Source organism: Ochotona princeps, chromosome 33, assembly GCF_030435755.1.
Source record: "Ochotona princeps isolate mOchPri1 chromosome 33, mOchPri1.hap1, whole genome shotgun sequence".
Lineage (NCBI taxonomy): Eukaryota > Metazoa > Chordata > Mammalia > Lagomorpha > Ochotonidae > Ochotona > Ochotona princeps.
In genome coordinates this window covers 2,151,164-2,170,507 of record NC_080864.1, presented here as the reverse complement: position 1 = coordinate 2,170,507, position 19,344 = coordinate 2,151,164, and the positions used below count along the sequence as shown (strand labels likewise).

The window sequence follows — 19,344 nt, the reverse complement described above, 5'->3', positions numbered from 1 at the left end:
GTGATGTTTTGCAGACATGGACTAAACAGCTGATGTCATGTACGGATCTGCAGGCCATCACTGATTGGGAATTCTTACCGCATTCCCAGCTCTATCCCTGAATGGCTCACTATTTTGGAGTTTGAGGGAGGATTTTTCTTTCCTTCCTTTTTAAAATGCACATATGGGGTCCGTGTTAAATTATTTTGAAAGAAAATACATAGATGAAACTAACAGACTTTACTGGGGCCAAAAAGCAATTTAGCAATGGGGAGATTTGCCCAGCAGGGTGCGTGTAGGAGCCAGGCATGTGTCTCATGTTGGGCTACACTGGGCATCTGCCCTGTTTGGGCAGCGTGTGGTGACTCTGCCAACTGTGACTACCTGATTTGCTTCATCCCAAGGACGCCTCCCGCCAAGGTCACATTAAAGCACATACTGGCGCAAACCAGTCTCACGTGTGGTTCACCATAGGAGACAGTGGCTACCGAGAACAGTGACCTGTGTGGACTCTCTGAGGAACAGGATAACAACATTCCACCGAGAGAATGGATCCAAGAGCCAGAGACACTCACTTGGGTGTTAAAAGTCCACATCAGGGCAGGAAGCCATGCTTGTGTTGTAGAAACTAATGCTAGAGGCACACATGAACTTCTGGTTTTCATTTCTTGTAAAACTATATGAATAACCTTAAATGATACGTGTACATTCTTTCCTTTGGAAATTAGTGAAAACCATGGAGCTTGGGCATTTGGTGCCATGGTTAATTAGCTATTCACATCCCTTTTCAGAGATCTGGATTTGAGTCCAATCCACGCTGGGAAGCAGCAGGTGAAGGTTCAAGTTCATGGGTCCTTACCAACCACGCGCGAGACTCAGACTAAATTCCCAGCTCCTGTCTTAGGCTTGGTTCCGCCTTTGGGGAGGGATCCACCAAGCTGTAGACCCAGCCTGCTCTCTCTCTCTTTCAGTAAATAAAACACGTACATTAGAATTTAAAGAAAAAAATTACTTAGAATGACAGGCGCACTTGAGAACTTATCCACAAAACATTCATTTTTCCCTTATGAGACAAATGGGATTTTCGATGAGTTTTGGTTCCATGGTTGAGGATCATAATAAGATATTGGGAAAATGACATAGGGATTAGTTAGCAGGCACCAGAAGCAGTTGGAAGCCTAAAAAATTGAGATATTTAAAACCGTAAGAAATAAATATTAGGGCCCGACGGCGTGGTCTAGCGGCTAAAGTCCTCGCCTTGAACGCCCCGGGATCCCATATGGGTGCCGGTTCTAATCCTGGCAGCTCCACTTCCCATCCAGCTCCCTGCTTGTGGCCTGGGAAAGCAGTGGAGGACGGCCCAAAGCTTTGGGACCCTGCACCCGCGTGGGAGACCTGGAAGAGTTCCTGGCTCCTGGCTTTGGATCGGCACAGCACCAGCCGTTGCGGCTCACTTGGGGAGTGAATCATCGGATGGAAGATTTTCCTCTCTGTCTCTCCTCCTCTCTGTATATCTGACTGTAATAAAGCGAATAAATCTTTTTTTTAAAAAAGAAATAAATATTAAAGGAAATAAATGCAGGAAGAAAGTTTTACTTTCAGCCACTCTCATAAGATAACCCTAACTCCTGGCCTAATGCAGGGAGCCCAGCATTCACGGGGATGTCTTGAGTCCCAGGACAATGGGCTCATTGACAGTGTCCCTCTCAAAGAGTCTCTTCAGGGCCCTTTTGATGTCCTTATTCCTCAGGCTGTAGATAAAGGGGTTCAGCATGGGGGTGACCACCGTGTACATCACCGAGGCCATGGCAGTGGAGTGTGGGTTTTGGGTAATGGCAGAACTAAGGTACACACCCAAGCAGGTGCCATAAAATAAGGAGACGACAGAGAGGTGGGAGGCACAGGTGGAAAAGGCTTTATACTTGCCCTGAGCTGAGGAGATGGCCCGGATGGAGGAGACAATCTTAGAGTAGGAGTACAGGATCCCAGCCAGGGGGCCAAGAGCCAATAGGACAGCTGCGATATAGATGACCACATCATTAATCAAAGTGTCAGAACAGGCGCTGTGGACCACCTGGTTCAACTCACAGAAGAAGTGTGGGATTTCCAGGTTTGCACAGAAACTCAGCCGCAGCACCATGAAGCTTTGTAACAGGGAATGCAAAGTGCTGATGCAGACAGAGACCACAACCAGCTGCACACAGAGCCGGGGGTGCATGATGACCGTGTAGTGTAGGGGGTGACAGATGGCCACAAACCGGTCATAGGCCATCACAGTCAGGAGACAATCATCTAATCCTGCAAAAAGCAACAAAAAGAACATTTGTGTGATGCAGCCTGCATAGCTGATGGCTTGGCTCTGCGTCTGGATGTTCACCAGCATCTTGGGGACGGTGGTGGAGGTGAAGCAGACGTCCACCAAGGACAGGTTGGCGAGGAAGAAGTACATGGGCGTGTGGAGGTGGGAGGCTGAGAGGATGGCCAGGACGATGAGCAGGTTCCCACTTATGGTGACCAGGTACATGGAGAGGAAGATCCCAAAGATGAGAGGCTGCAGTGCTGGGACCTCTGAGAATCCCAGGAGAAGGAATCCTGAAATTCGTGTATTATTTTCTGATGCCATGTGATCATGAAACTACTGGTGAAGAGAAAAATGACATGGCCTGTATCCATGTTGAAATTGCATCGTGGATATTGTATAATCAAGAAACTAGATTGTGCTGGTGTGCGTACGTAATAACCTTCCCTTTCCTGTGGACCCCTCGTCCCATCTCGTTATAGTTTTCTTGTCCTTCCCCAGCACTTTCCACCAGGAGGTTTTTATTACTCTATACTTTATGGAGAAAAACCCTCACGTCCTTCTAGAGTACGTATTTCATGTCGACCATGGCCCCAGTGCAATCCGGTCCTGAGTGTCCGTGCCTACAGTCTGACGGCAGAGGAAGGAAGAGATCCTGTCTCACGGGGGAATGATGGGCGCCCTATGAAACACAGGAGCTGAATGGAAGAATAGCAGGGTGCTGTCTTCATGGGGCGGCAGGCAAGGGCAGCAGACAAAGAGAGCCCTCCACTGGGAGCAGTGGGATTCCACAAGGCTTTAGATGGGTCTGCCTGGCAGGAGGTTCAGGCAGTGTGAATTTCCAGAGGCAGGTGTGTTTGTTTCAGATGGCCACATCCAACAGGAAGCCAACGTGCCAAGGACAATAAGCAACTTGCGGAGGGATGAGATACTGTGTTCTTGGACATTAAAAAGTGAGGGGTCCTCCCTGCTCTTACGAAATTTAGCACACAGAGCCACGTACTACGTGGCCCCTCTGGCACTGTATCTGTCTCATATCAAAGGTGTCCTTCAAGCCTGGGAGCCCCTACTGTTTGTTCCAGGAGGGAGGCGCTTGGGCTTGGGCTTCTGCTTTGTGAATCGCACTGTGTATCAGGTGGCCTGTTCCACACACACACACACACACACACACACACACATACACACACACACACACACACACACATACACACACACACACACACACACACGCGCGAGGCCACAGTTTCAGGGCCATGCATGTTACTCCATGTTCTCACTCCACACTCGCATAGATTCGGACAAGCAGGGGCAGACTCAGGGCAAGCAGACTGCCAACATCAGCTCCTGTTTCCCCTGCGGAGTAGAGACAGATGACCCACTATGCCCATGGCAGACCTCCTGGAGGAGGAGCAGCGGGGCCCTCCGGGATAGCTGGACCCGTGTGTGCTTGTAGTTCAGAAAGCATGCATGAGTCTGCTCATTACACGGAGACAGAACGTCAATGCATATGAGGGAGTAAGACAGCCGAACACACACAGGTGGCTTCAGGCCGACTGTGATGGGGAGAAGGGTCCTCCGGTCCTGCAGGCATGCCAGATGTGCTTCTTACGCCCTCGAGGCACACGATGAATTCTCAATCAGCAAGCCACAGTGTCTCTGAGAGAGAGTCGGGGGATGCAAAGACTCCTTAGAGATGGAACACCTCAGTGGAATAATAAACCCGAAAAAAAAAATCCAAACTGCACAAAAGAAACACACCACGAGCAAAACAAATGGGAACATTTGCAAAGATGAAAAGACTTTTTAATAAAGTGAAATTGGGAGCCTTGGAATCAGCCAGGTTCTAAGCTTCAGATGGACCAAGTAATAGTTGTTTGAGCTTTGAGAACAACTGAACTATTCTAAATGGCAGAACCCTCTCCATAAATGTTAAAATAAGTTTGTGGGGCCCGGCGGCGTGGTCTAGCGGCTAAAGTTCTTGCCTTGAATGCCCCGGGATCCCATATGGGCGCTGGTTCTAATCCCGGCAGCTCCACTTCCCATCCAGCTCCCTGCTTGTGGCCTGGGAAAGCAGTTGAGGACGGCCCAATGCATTGGGACCCTGCACACGCGTGGGAGACCCGGAAGAGGTTCCTGGTTCCCGGCTTCAGATCGGCGTGCACCGGCCCGTTGCGCTCACTTGGGGAGTGAATCATCGGATGGAAGATCTTCCTCTCTGTCTCTCCTCCTCTGTGTATATCTGGCTGTAATAAAATGAATAAATCTTAAAAAAAAAAGTTTGTTTCTCCATCTCTGTAAATTTGACTTCCAAATAAAAGTAAATACATCTTTAAAAACTCTAGTATCATGACTATACAGGTTTGTTTATGTGTCTCGGAGGGAGTCCTAGAGACGTGTGCTGATCTCTGATGACATACATGTTCAGATTGTCCCACCTCTGAGACATCTGTCACTTCTATGTGATGGGAATATTCAACCTTCCAACTGAAAATCTGCACCTTCCGTGTCCAATAGACAAGACCTGGAAATGACCCAAGATTCACTCAGTGGATGAACGGATAAGAACAGGGACACACACACACACACACACACTCACACAACACAATGCTTACTCTGTGGCCACACAAGGGTTGAGGTGCTGTCGTTTGCAGCCACGTGAATGGAAGTGGTCATCGTAGTAAATGGAATACAGCAGACACAAAGTGAGGAATTCCCCGTGCTTTCCTTGAACAGGACAGAGCAGTGCTGGCGGCAGCTAGCTAGTGGCCTCCTGGACTCTGTTACATGGGAGGACTCCGTGCAGCGTGCCTCAGCACCATAGGGTGACCTTGGCCTCCAGAATTTCAGCACACGCTTTACAAAGAACCAGGCGAGAGGTCTTTGAAGTTTCTCAACACAAGGAATGAGGAAGCTGTAAGGACCCACAGGCTCCCCTAGTTTGATGATGATATATTGTGTAACTGCGTCAAACTGTTTCACCGAGCCCCATTAAAATGTGGAATGAGTAAGCGCCTGTTTACTAAAGCACATGCTGTGCACACGCCATGCATGAATGTGATTCAGTCAGTACACTAAGGGAGTAAAAAAGAAAAAGCTGTTTAAGATAAGTGAAGACTGAAAAGCAGTGGCTGGCGTACACACAGCAGTCAGCCTCCAGATCAGATTACACAAAACGGACCCACGTTCCCACATTCCCCCTCCTATGTACCTCAGGTTGGAGCTAAGATAAAGATGGAGCAAAGCCTCAGTTCTTATGGTTGAGTATTCACAAGGAAAACCAGGGAGGAAAAAAAAAAAAACCTGCAAGCCCACAACGCAAAAGCAAAGATCGCAGACAACCAGCTCGAGAGAAACCCCAGGCTTAGCTAGCCCAAGTGGAGCCCCATGTGGGAAGCACCTGCAGCGGCAAGCTTGCTATTAGCCCTGACCCCACCGGTGCAGCCAATCTGTAATGCACAGGAACTCCCGCAAGCACAAAGATCCTGCAGAGCTTGTGGGGTGGGAATTCAGAAAGTACTAACACTGTGTGTCTGACAGAAAGATATGCGTGGATTTCAGAAACATTTGTGCAACAGAATCAATGTATCTTTTCAGTCCAGTTTTCCACACCTTGTCTGAAGTCTCCTATGATTGGACTATTGCAAAGTAATATTTAAAGCTATACACGGACCGGATGCCTTTAATGTACATAGAGCATACACCAAGGCACCAAATATTGCAAAACAGGAGGCAGCAGCCCTCACTTCCCTCAAGCATTTCTTCTTGCATGGCTGAGCTCAGCAGACAGATTTCTCTTCCTAAATCATTAGATATGCTCATGAGGAGTTAAGCAGTCCACAGGTGATCTCTGGGCTCGGAGCTAAGCAGGACTGGCTCTGCGAGGACCTCAGATGCCCCCTGACCCTGCAGTACTCACCGGGGCTCACCTGGATGGGGTCTCTGAGAGGCGGGTCTCCTCCGCGTGGGAATCCTCAGGATTTGGACTGAAGCTCTGTCCCAGGTCAGCCAGCAGGAGCGAGGAACAGAGACCTCAGCCCGACGACGGAGAGGACACCACCATGGCCCATGCGACCCAAGGTGGCACCTGCACAGGACAGCAGCAGGCAGATAATTACAGCTGCTGGTCTCTGCTGATTACATGCGTCTCCCTCTCGGGACTGCAACCATGAGTGGCTGATTTCCCTGTCGGACTGTGGTCTGGGCAGAGAGGAAAATCTTCCTGCCAAGTCTCTGTTCCCTGGGGAGCACCAGGGAAGCCAGGCGAACCCAGTGTTTATCACTCTACAAGTTCTCTTGAATCCAATGTCCTTAGCAGCTCTTCCCCATCCAGCATTCTCTCCATAGTCTAGAACCAAGGCACCTGCATTGACTAAGTCCTTGGATCCCCAAAGCTCTCACTTGTGATGATCCCCCTGAAGAATGACCTGGGAACAGCACAGATGATGACCCAAGTGTTTGGGATCAGACATCCATGTGGGAGACTCTTCCATCTCCCCTCCTCCCCTTCTCTCTTCCCCTCCTCTCTCTCCCCACTGTCTTCATTGTCTCCACCTCTTTCTCTCTTCTCTACACTCTGCCCCTCTCTCCCGCTCCCCACCTCTCTCCCTCTCTTCTGTTCTTTTTAAATTTCTTCTTTTCTCTTCCCCCGCTCCTCCTGCCTTCCCCTTCTTTCCCCTCTCTCTCAATTTCCCCCTTCTCTTCTCTCTCCCCGTACCTCTTTCTCTTCCCATCAGTGACACCCAACGCTGTGTGACCAACAGGGTTGGCCTTCTTTGCTTAAGCATCCTGTCTTCTGGTGTCATCCACATGTTACCAAGCCATCGCCTTTTTGGCCTAATTTCAGTTGCCTACGAACCACTCACCTGTTCCCCACTCATATACAAGTATAATAGAGAAGACAATCCTAGCTATGTAAGGAAAAAAATGATGGGGTAGCTATTCCCCGTTCCCATGAGTAGAAGTAGAAACAGGACCCTAAGAGTGGAGATGAAATCCAACGGGGAGTTACACTGCACACATCATTGAGATGAGAAGAGGCATTAAAATAGGGATAACACACGGGGGAAACAGACATAAGAGAAAAAAAAAGATGGTTTTGTATTATACCAATTATGCAAATGGCTGGAGTTGCAACACATATTTTATCTGTTGGAGTAGTAAAATTCATGACAATTTTTTCCAGTAAATGTGCAAAAAATGTTATTCTGATTAAGGTATGTCAAGTAGGAAAATTATTTCTAAGATGGCATGGCTGTCTTACAAGGGTAAACATTTCTACTCCAAATAGAAATTACTAAAGGAGCAAAGCTGTGGGATCACAGACAGCAGAAGCTCAGGAAGCGAGTGGCTGAAACTGAGAGGCTGAAAGCCGCACAGGAAACATGAGCCAATAAGCAAAGGACAAAATTCTACATTCACTCCTGGATCCAAGAATAAGAATTTCTGCCCCAGAAATTTGAAATCACTGGCACGTCTTCAGACCTAAAGCAATTAATTGTCCATTTATGGTTTCTCTCCTAGAGACCTTTTTAGAACCATCTTGATGTCTTTATTTCTCAGACTGTAGATGAAGGGGTTCAGCATGGGGGTGACCACCGTGTACATCACCGAGGCCATGGCAGTGGAGTGTGGGTTTGGGGTAATGGCAGAACTAAGGTACACACCTAGTCCGGTGCCATAAAATAAGGAGACGACAGAGAGGTGGGAGGCACAGGTGGAAAAAGCTTTATACTTCCCCAGAGCTGAGGAGATGGCCCGGATGGAGGACACGATCTTGCAGTAGGAGTACAGGATCCCAGCCACGGGACCTCCTCCCAGCAGCACAGATACAATATAGATCATGAGATTATTAAGGAAAGTGTCAGAACAAGCGCTGTGGACCACCTGATTCAGTTCACAGAAGAACTGGGTGATTTCCAGGTGTGCGCAGAAGCTCAGCTGGAGCACCAGTAAGCTGTGCAACAAGGCATGCAGGACACTGAGAATCCAGGAGGCCAGAACGAGCTGCACACAGAGCCGGGGGTGCATGATGACCGTGTAGTGTAGGGGGTGACAGATGGCCACAAACCGGTCATAGGCCATCGCAACCAGAAGAAAGCTGTCCAGCTCCACAAAAACCAAGTAGAAGAACATCTGTGTGAGGCAGCCTGCATAGCTGATGGCTTGGCTCTGCGTCTGGATGTTCACCAGCATCTTGGGGACGGTGGTGGAGGTGAAACAGACGTCCACCAAGGACAGGTTGGCGAGGAAGAAGTACATGGGTGTGTGGAGGTGGGAGGCTGAGAGGATGGCCAGGACGATGAGCAGGTTGCCACTGACAGTGACCAGGTACATGGAAAGGAAGATCCCAAAGATGAGAGGCTGCAGTGCTGGGTCCTCTGAGAATCCCAGGAGAAGGAATTCTGATGGCTGTGTTTCATTCCCTGGTTCCATTGTTTGAGATGCCTGCACAAAAGAGACATCATGAATGATTTTCAAAGAATCATGACTCACAAGGTCAAGTGCTGCAATTTGTACTCTGCAGACAAAAACAAAATTGGTTTCTCCAAGTGATTACTGACCTGAGCCCATTTGGGTTTTTCATGCACCGAGTGAGCCTTCTTTCACACACATTACTGCCTGCAACGTTCGTGTCCCTATCACACTCTCTGAATTAAGAGTTTTGGTGCACTTGAGTGATGTATATTTCTGACTGTGTTCCAACCACTACACATTCATGTTACAAAGAAACGTTTCCGGTATCCCCATGAGGAAACCAAAGGTATGGATGGAAAGAAAGTAGGGTTAAGAATGCTGTTATCTAGTTCAGAGACCAAGAACAACAGGTGAGCTGTGGAATTGTGGGACTTATGGGGAGTGGATCCACACAAAGTCAGCGGGGACAGGAAGACTGCAAGGGAACATGTGGGGGCACAGCAAGGATCAGGAGGATGTGGTGAGTGATGGCGAATGGACTCAGAGGATGCTGAGGACCAGGATGCCGTTTCTGAAAGCGAAAGGCACTGAGCTCATCGCACGCAACAGGAGCCTCGTGTAGCTTATCCAATTTTATGAATTCTTTGTGTGTATTTTAGTGTTAGTTCACTATTGTTAAAAAGAACAATACTGTACCTTTTGTAGGGCAGCCTGTGTACATTGTATCTATTCACTCAGTCCAAGACAATATATCTGTGTCGTTAAACATGGACTAATTATTTATGGTAACAGCATACAAGATTCTATTGTCTGTTAAGTACCAAAACACTTAGTTCTTTAGCGTCGTTTGCACTCTGTCTACTGTGCAATAGAACCCTAACCTTTTGACTCCCGTCTGTGGCTTAGTAAGCAACCTTCTATCATTTCATGTCTCCTTCCTCATCCCTTTTCCATCCCACTCTCTGTTCAACACCATTTACCTTTCCTGGTTTTTTTTAAAGGTATCTAGTCCTATGAGATGAATTCCTCCTAAATGCATTTGCTGATGGACTTGTGGTCTCGCTGTCTTGGACAGTGACGTGGTAACCAGGCTTGGCGCCAGAAAACATCGGTATGGAACGAAATGGAATGCAATGGAAAAAAATATAACTATTTTAATTTAAGAAAGCAGTGTCCCATTGACACTGCAGAGGTAAAGACGTGGATTGCCAAGATTTTAACTAAAAAGAATAGAACCAAAATCTTTGAAAATGAGAACCGGAAACAGATACACGCTAAACTTCACTGGTGTTGGGAGGGTGGATCCAAACAAGGTCCTGGGTGGAAAAATAACCTTGAGTTAAAGATAAGAACAAATCCCAAAGGACTTTGAAAGTGATGCGACTGTGACAAGCAGCGAGGTAGCCAGAAAAAAAGCAAAAGTGAAATGAGGAGTAACAGACAAGAGAACAGAAAATAAGCCACAAGGCAACTTAACTCTGGTCAAGAGAAACAACACTATGCATTAAAAGCAGTAAGAGTCCTACCAGACAACATGTTCGATTTGGCAACACATTTTAAAATAGATTTTCAACAATATCAACACACACACACAGGAATGAAATGGCAAATAGTAAAAAAATGAAAGAATGCAAGCAAAAGGTTTTACAAGGCATAATGCCCTCAAGGCAGTTTGTTTTAGAGAAAGTAAATGGTCACCAGGACCTTTAAATCTATGGAGCCTGAAAAGATATAATTGCAAGTGATACTGCGTAGGACAGCCCTTTCCGTATGTCCCTCACCTAGTTTCTTGGGAATGCCCTTGGTTGAGATAAGGAGCCACAATAGAGTGTCTGATCACTTACTCTGGCAGGTAGAATCCACAATCTTTTGAATCTATCTCTTCAGTTTGTCCATGCATACCATCTCAAAACGCTTAACAGAGACGGGCATTAAGATGCTGCTCCAGACTCCCGTGTCCCACATCGGATTGCCTGGGTTGGTGTCCTGGGTTTGGATTCCAACTTCTTGCTACACATTCCCAGGACAGGTCAGAGTCCTATGTCCCGTAGTTGGGTTTTCTGCAGCCCATGAAGAGGAACTTCACAGTTCCTGGCCCTGATCTGGCTGGTGAAAGCATTTATGGAATAATCCAATGGAGGGCACATCTTTCTGTTTGTTTTTGCCTACTACTCTTTGATTCTCTATCTTTCGGGTAACGTGAAGATAAAATAAAAAGGGCCTGGCACCATGGCTAAATGACTAAATCCTCACCTTGCAAGCACTGGGATCCCATATGGGCGCTGGTTCCTGTCCCGGCTGCTCCACTTCCCACCCAGCTCCCTGCTAGTAGCCTGGGAAAGCAGTCGCAGACAGCCCAAAGCCTTAGGACCCTGCACCCATGTAGGACACCCAGAAGAGGCTCATGGTTTCAGACCAGTTCAGCTCTGGCTGTTGGGGCCATTTGGGGAGTTAACCAGTGGATGTAAGATCTCTCTTTCTGTCTCTCCTTCTCTCTGTAAATCGCTTTTGCAAAAAAAAAATTAATAAATCTTAAAAAAAAATCCAAATATTCCCCATCCAAGTGATGTCAGCAAATATCAGGGCGAATGGAGATTCTATGGTGGGTTATGTGAGCCAATGGACCTTGGAAAGATTTCTTCATCTTTGGGTGGATAAGATTGACAGCATTTTGAAACTATCGAAACCACGTACGCAGAACTCTCAGAATATGTTCCACATCAGGGACCCTGCGTTGATATTGGGTGGCCATGCCTTATTCCTGAGTGCTGGGCTGGTTGGGAGGCTGGGCATAGCTTCTCCACTTCCCCCAGATACAGGAGGATGAAAAAGGAAAGTTGGAGTTAACGGTCTCACCTACTTTTCCCTAATCATCAACCCTTCCCACACTAGTCAGCTATGGAAACACCATCAAAAATCTAAAAAAGAAATACCTTCACTTGCTTATCAGTGCTCCTCAGCCATGGCCTTGTTTTCCTTCTCCTTCGTAGCAAAGCTTCTTGGGCACTTGTGCTTTTCCTTTGTTCTAGCATGCTTGTGATACCAATCAGTTCACTATCAACAATGACTCTCATGTCACTTTGTTTAAATGTTTTCATTGCTTTCAGATTTTTTTCATATCACAAATACATACCATAAGCAATTAGCCACCGTCGAGTGGCCTCAGGTAAGTGTTCTCGGCTTTCATTCCCATGGAACCTCTCCCTGCAATATTTCCTGGGCTTTCAGACTCACCCATGTGCGTTCTCTGGGAGGAAGGTCTCGGTGTGTTCGGGTGGCTCCTTCCTCAGGGCCAATAATGGAACTCACAGCCTTGTCACACACAAGGCCACAGGGAGAAGCAGAGAATAAATCCCCAGGTCAGAGCCAGACTCCCAGAGGAACCATGCAGACCAAGGTTGCACACCTGGGGACAACAACAGAGGGTGAATTTAGAGCTCTGTCCCTACTTGTTAGGCATGTGTTCCGTTTGGCGTCCCTGTCCCCAAACACCTGATTATCCTGGAAAGGTGCTGGCCTGTGACGGTGGAAATTTTCCTGTTGATTCTCTGTTTCTAAGAGATTGAATTAGAAGTCAGTGAACCATGAAAAAGTATAGAATTTATTTTGGAAAAAAAAAAAAAAAAAGAAGCCAGTGAACTCTGACCTGATAATTTCTTCTCTGTGAACTCTCCTCCCTCCCTACAATCAAATCTCTCATGAACTCATCTCTCTTGAGTTAAAGTTCTCTCAGAGTTCAAGAAAGAATACTCTGCCTTGAAGAAGTCCCTGACATGTTTGAACCAAGGGTTGTGTTTGGGTCAGAGCTAGTGACATCCACGTAAAGGTGCTATTTCCCACCTCAAGAAAGGAAAGTGGGTTTCTCTGGTGTAATGCTAGGAGCTCTTCGCGTCTTCATCGCTAGAAATCATATCCACAGCTAAGAGCTGTCAGTATAAAATAATTGTTAGAAGAGACAATTTTACTTTTAAGTTGTATATCATTTAGCACGAGGGGGCAGTATGAAGTGTGGATGCACCTGGATATGTTGCTACTATCCAATTAAGGTCATGAGAAAACCCAGCATCTTAAACCTCGGTCACTGAGTTAGGCACATCCAGGCTGGATGTCTCGAAGCGTACAGCACTTTAGCGTTAGCTGTAGTCATCAGGTGTGTGGCAGATAGCAGCACCTCACTCCTCGGCTCCAGTCTCTGCCAGTTCTCCCCTCACATCCACTCTCCCAGATCTTTGTTTGTCTCCATTCTGATACCTGCTTCTGTGAGATCAAATTTATCAGCGTTTACAAAGCCACACATTGTCACTGACTTTTTCATGATGGCACAGCATTCATTGTATATCTATACCATGCCAAGTTTTTATTAATTTAAAAGGCAGAGAGACACACAGAGAGATAGTTGGTTTACTCCCCAGATGACCACCCCAGTAGGGCTGGTCAAGCTAAAGCTTCTCTTAGCGAGCCCAGAACAAGATCGTATTCCACGTGGATGGCAGGGACCCACGTGCTCAGGCTGTCACCTTCTGTCTCCAAGGAATGCATTAGCAGGAGACCGAGTTAGAATCGTGAATGTGGATCTCCTAAACTGCATGTTATCTACAAATCTCAATGCCCACCCACTGATATCAATTTATATATAACTGGCAGACCTCAAATTTCTTGAGGGGGATTCCCCTTTGTTCTCACGGATGCACGTTTTTTGAGCCTGGATATCTCAAGGACTGTAACTATGATGACATGATCAACTTCCACCCATTTCCATGGCAAAGGCACTGTACGAATCACTCCATCCTTTCATGCAAGTGGAGTGGACAGGGTGCCATATGCCTTGTGACAAATGCCCAGGTATGGTGTCTCGGCCTTCGATTGTACTCTTATGCAGGCTGGTGCACCTGTTCCATGTGTCGATTGGCATGGTCCCAGGTTGACTGCACAGAAGTGAACTCTTATAAGGCAAATCAACTCACGTGTGCTTAAAAACCAGTATGGTGTGGACACATCATCAGTAAACAAGACTGGTTTGGTATTTCTAAGTAGAGAACAGTGCTACCTTCTAATTAACAGAATCCCCATGCACGTAACTTGAATGTTCTTGCGTAGATGTTAGCCTTACAGCTACAGGCTGCTCAAACAGTACTTAGGGAAATGACACAGAATGCTTTACAGCTAGGATTATTTAGCAGTGTATAAAATTTCCATAAGGAATTATGAAAAAATTCGTACCTTAGTTCTGCCATTACCCAAAACCCACACTCCACTGCCATGGCCTCGGTGATGTACACCGTGGTCACCCCCATGCTGAACCCTTCATCTATAGCCTGAGGAATAAAGACATCAAGACGGTTCTAAAAAGATCTCTAGGAGAGAAACCATAAATGGACAATTAATTGCTTTAGGTCTGAAGACGTGCCAGTGATTTCAAACTGAAATTTCTGGGGCAGAAATTCTTTTTCTTTTTAAGATATATTTATTTTTATTACAAAGTCAGATCTACAGGGAGGAGGAGAAAGAGAGAGGACGATCTTCCGTCCGATCATTCACTCCCCAAGTGAGCGCAATGGCCGGTGCTGTACCGATCCAAAGCCAGGATCCACGACCTCTTCCGGGTCTCCCACGCGGGTGCAGCATCCCAAAGCACTGGGCTGTCCTCGACTGCTTTCCCAGGCCACAAGCAGGGAGCTGGATGGGAAGTGGAGCTGCCGGGACTAGAACCGGCGCCTTTATGGGATCCCAGAGCGTTCAAGGCAAGGACTTTAGCCGCTAGGTCACGCCGCCGGGCCCATGTTATCCCTATTTTAATGCCTCTTCTCTCCTCAATGATGTGTGCAGTGTAACTTCCCGTTGGATTTCATCTCCACTCTTAGGGTCCTGTTTCTGCTTCTACTCCGGGGAACGGGAAATATCTATCCCATCATTTTTTTTCTTATGTAGCTAGGATTGTCTTCTCTATAATATTTGTATATGAATGGGGAACAGGTGAGTGGTTGCAGTATTACAGTTCCAATTCAGTAAAGATTCTTACATTACAAGCATATGCCGAGCATAGAGTCCAGCATCTCATTGTCCAGATAAATTCAATGATTTCTTGAAGAGACTTTCTCTGGTCTGAAGGCAGAGCTGGCAGAATATCATCCCGATCAATTAAAAGTCACAACATAACATCAACAACAATTTACAACATTATGGAATTATTTGACATGGTATTGAGTAACCATTATGTTAAAAAATGCAAGTTTAAGACAAAATTAATTTTAGGTACTTTTTGGCACCGGCCCCTAGCTGCTACGGAACATCCACATTAAATCGTAAAAGGAAGGTGAAATGCAGTTGTTCTGGGACATCCCACAACTCAAAGATTTTGCCACCCCTTGTCTGGCCTTACAGATAATGTGGTTGGCACCTGCACCCACATGGGAGCCCCGGAAGGACCACCTTGCTGCTGACTTCAATCAGCCCAGCTCCAGCTCTTGCAGCCATTTCGGGAATCTACCAACGGGTGGAAGATCTCTCTGTATCTCCCTCTGTTGGTACTCCAGTTCCAACAGGCATGAAGCAATGGCTGAATTCCTTGGGTCCCTCCTGCTGTCCATGTGGAGATGTAAGAGGAATTCTAGGATGCTGGCTACAGCCTGCTGGAAACTGAGCTGCTGTATTCATTTGGTAACTAGTAAGCAGGAAACCCTCTGTCTCTTTCTCTCTCTCTCTCCCTGAATTTTTGTGGGTGCCCCTGCCTTAAAATTATAGAAATATTTAAAATTGAAGCATAGAATAGCATTTAGCCAGAACAATCACAAAAATCTGACATTTAGAATGGCATGGGTTAAGGTTGAGGACAAGACCGTCAATGAAATAAGACAAGCACAGGACAAGTATCACACGTCTCCATCAACACAAAAATCTTATGAAGTTGCACAGATGGGCGGACAGTGGTCAGCAAAGGTCAGGAAGTGTGGTTGGGAGGGGAACATGACAGAGATTTGTCAATCCATACCAAAACTCTCCAACAGACGAGAGGAGAATATCCTGGCGTCTACGTTATAGTATGCGAATAGTGTTAACAAAAATACAATGGATATCCCAAAAACATTAGGAGAAAAAGAAGGAAAAAACTGTTGCTTCCAGCTCAGGCAAATGATAAGTCATCGACATTCTAATTACCTTTATTAGACCATGTCAGTCATCACCCTGTACCCACATATTGTGTCAATAAAAGCTAATACATGACTAAGTGCACCTGTTCCAATGCACAGACATCCCATCATGGTGACTAACAACATCTCTGATCCTGTGACATAAACTGATGCTTCCTAGCGGAAGGGCCATGAGTTTCACATCAAGGAAACAGCTTTGGCCTACACGGGCAAACCTGAATCAGCAACTGAGGACTTCATCATGGTACGTTCTTCTATCTGAGACTCGAGAGAAAGTTTCAACTCCAGAGAGGCCAACTACTGCGAGATTGGGCCACTGGGAGGCAGGACAGCTCAGAGAGAAGGAGTCATTTCAGCTGGCTTCCCTCCTGGTCTCCTGGGAACAGAGACTCAACAAGAAGGTCTCTTGCTTCCCAGGCTGGCATCTCCAAGGTGAAACCAGGTGATTCGAGGTCAGGACACCAAGAGGGAGATGAACATAATGAACAGAGACAGGGGTCATAAATTCACCTTCTGTTACCAGCCTGCATAGATGCCATGCCAGCCTGGACGGGGCAAGTCAGTTGCTCTGGGAATCCGGATCTGACCCCCAACTGATGCTTCATCCTGCTCCTGGGGAGTGGGGAGTGTGGGGAGACTGACCCCCATTCTCCATCACCAACCTCCAGGGAGGAATCGCACCTCCACACGGAGACCCTCCTCCTGGAGAACCCACCCAGGTGAGCCTTGGAACGCCATCGGTGCTGCAGGGGAGCAGCGGGCGGGCAGGGGGAATGATAGCTAAGAGCATTGGACCAAGGCCACCTGATGGTTGAACCAGTCCCCCAGTCAACACTGCTTCCTCACCGGATTAATCGCACTGTTGGTCTGTGGTTTGGAGAAAAAAGAAACATACTTACACAGGATTCCTGGATTCCAATGCACTGGTTGCAGAGCACAGATTGAGCAGCAGGAAGCGCTTCCAATTAGGTATGCAGATTTGCTGCGATGAAGGGTACCCGGAGAATACTAGGATGGAAGTGGTGAGGATACAGAGACGATGGAGGTGTTGTATCACTTATTTTCATTCTTTTTGGGAAGAGACAGATGTAGACACGGAGAGAGAAAGAGGTCCCATATACTGGTGCATGTCTCCAATGCTTGTGCAACAAGGAAGCCTAATTCAAGCCAAGCAGGATCACAGAATTCCAGGCACACAGTGAAGGCAACCCCACTAATGCGATCAGCACCTATTGCCTCCCAGAACAGAGCTGGGGGAGAACCATGGAAGTTATGAATGGAAACTGTTCTCACAGACACGAACAGTTAAAAACTGTCTTGTAAGAGAGGGTGGGGGATCCAAAGTTGGAACCAAGCAACGACCAGAGAAAGCTCCTCTCCCTAGTCCTGAAGGAAGTTTACTGTTCTTCTGTTTCTGCAGACCACTTAGGGATCCTGGCTGTTGTTCTGATGACCTTGGATCCTGCAAGGAAGGATTTGGGCTTCTTCCATCCCATGTGGTAGATCCAGATGGGGGTGGGTGACCTCAGAGTTCTTGGCCTCTGAAGGCACTCCGATTCCCTGTGGTCTCCTTGGCAGTTGGGATGTAGTCCTTGGTGCCCATACTGATAGTCCTTGGTGAGGTCTGGGAGTCTTCAGGGTTGGGATACCAGCCTCCTCCTGTCCACCTGCTCCACTCTGGGGTCCCCCTCCGCCCTGCTCTGTGCATATGACCTCCTGTTGAGAAGTTGTCAGGATGTGGTTAAGAACTTGCATCTTTTTAACATATTGATTACTCAATACTATCTCAATTAATTCCATAATGCTGTAAATTGTTGCTGATGTTATGTTGGGGCTTTTAATTGATCAGCATGATATTCTGCCCGCTCTACCTTCAGACCAGAGATGGTCACCCCAAGAAACCGATGAATTTATCTGGACAATGAGATGCTGGACTCTATGCTTGGTATGTGTTTGCAATGTAAGAATCTTGACTGAGTTTGAACTGTAATACTGCAACTAGGTAGAGGAATCCACCATGGGGGGAGGGCACTGCTAGGAGACGGGGGAATCCCAGAGCCTATAAAACTGTGTCACATAATGCAATATAATTAATAAAAAAAATCTGTCTTGTTATTTTTCCCTTAGCTGGTAGTCATCTCAGTTAAATGGAACCAGGCAATGAAACACAGCCATCAGAATTCCTTCTCCTGGGATTCTCAGAGGACCCAGCACTGCAGCCTCTCATCTTCGGGATCTTCCTCTCCATGTACCTGGTCACCATAAGTGGGAACCTGCTCATCACCCTGGCCATCCTCTCAGACTCCCACCTCCACACGCCCATGTACTTCTTCCTCGCCAACCTGTCCTTGGTGGATGTCGGCTTCACCTCCACCACCGTCCCCAAGATGCTGGTGAACATCCAGACGCAGAGTAGAGCCATCAGCTATGCAGGCTGCCTCACACAGATGTTCTTCTTCACATTCTTCACAGGGTTGGATGACTTTCTCCTGACTGTGATGGCCTATGACCGGTTTGTGGCCATCTGTCACCCCCTACACTACACGGTCATCATGCACCCCCGGCTCTGTGTGCAGCTGGTTGTGGTCTCTGTCTGCATCAGCACTTTGCATTCCCTGTTACAAAGCTTCATGGTGCTGCGGCTGAGCTTCTGTGCAAACCTGGAAATCCCACACTTCTTCTGTGAGTTGAACCAGGTGGTCCACAGCGCCTGTTCTGACACCTTTATTAATGACGTGGTCATCTATTTTGCAGCGGTGCTATTGGGTGGAGGTCCTCTCTCTGGGATCTTATACTCCTACTCTAAGATCCTCTCCTCCATCCGCACCATCTCCTCAGCTCAGGGCAAGTATAAAGCCTTTTCCACCTGTGCCTCTCACCTTTCCGTTGTCTCCCTATTTTATGGCACCTGCTTGGGTGTGTACTTTAGTTCTGCCATTACCCGCAACCCACACTCCACTGCCATGGCCTCGGTGATGTACACCGTGGTCACCCCCATGCTGAACCCCTTTATCTACAGCCTGAGGAACACAGACATGAAGAAGGCCCTAAAGAGAGTTTGGGGAGGGAAAATGGTAAGTGGGAAATTGATTATGGGCTGAACAAATCCCAAGAGTTGCAGGCATTAAATCTCACAGCCAGAAATTCTTACCCTTGCGTCTGTGAAAGCACCATTTTCCTCTGTTTACCTACTGCTATTTCTGCAAGATTTCAGCCACCAGTTTATCCTATATTAAACCTGTACAATTTAAACACATCGTGTTGGAAGCTTGCCTTTTTCTCGGGATGCTCCGTACAGCATCTCTGTCTCTCCTCTCTGTATATATCTGCCTTTGCAATAAAAATAAATAAATCTTTTTTTTAAAGTGTTCATGGGTTTTTCTCCCCCTTGGGATGCATGGAACCCACTCCTGCCACTATGGCAGTAGCCTTTTTTTGATTGTTTGTTTGTTCCTGGATAAATACTGCTTTGCAAACCAGGAAAAAAAAATGTATACATATGAG

At 47.0% G+C, this 19,344-nt stretch overlaps 3 protein-coding genes across 3 annotated transcripts; 1 reads left to right on the top strand and 2 right to left on the bottom strand.

The window, feature by feature from the left end:
* Positions 1-1,633: 1,633 nt before the first annotated feature.
* Positions 1,634-2,602, bottom strand: LOC101516539 (olfactory receptor 7A10-like). Its single transcript, XM_004595835.2, has one exon. The coding sequence runs from the start codon at positions 2,600-2,602 to the stop codon at positions 1,634-1,636; it is 969 nt and encodes a 322-aa protein (XP_004595892.2).
* A 3,952-nt stretch (positions 2,603-6,554) lies between these two features.
* LOC101516301 (putative olfactory receptor 7A2) lies at positions 6,555-8,710 on the bottom strand. The gene is made up of 2 exons (XM_004595834.3): positions 7,814-8,710; positions 6,555-6,623 (listed from the first exon to the last, which is right to left on the bottom strand). Exons 1-2 carry the CDS (start codon positions 8,708-8,710, stop codon positions 6,555-6,557), a joined length of 966 nt encoding a protein of 321 aa, XP_004595891.3.
* A 9,277-nt stretch (positions 8,711-17,987) lies between these two features.
* On the top strand, positions 17,988-18,941 carry LOC105942381 (olfactory receptor 7A10-like). The gene has a single exon (XM_012929918.2). It carries the CDS (start codon positions 17,988-17,990, stop codon positions 18,939-18,941), a length of 954 nt encoding a protein of 317 aa, XP_012785372.2.
* The last annotated feature ends 403 nt before the right edge of the window (positions 18,942-19,344 follow it).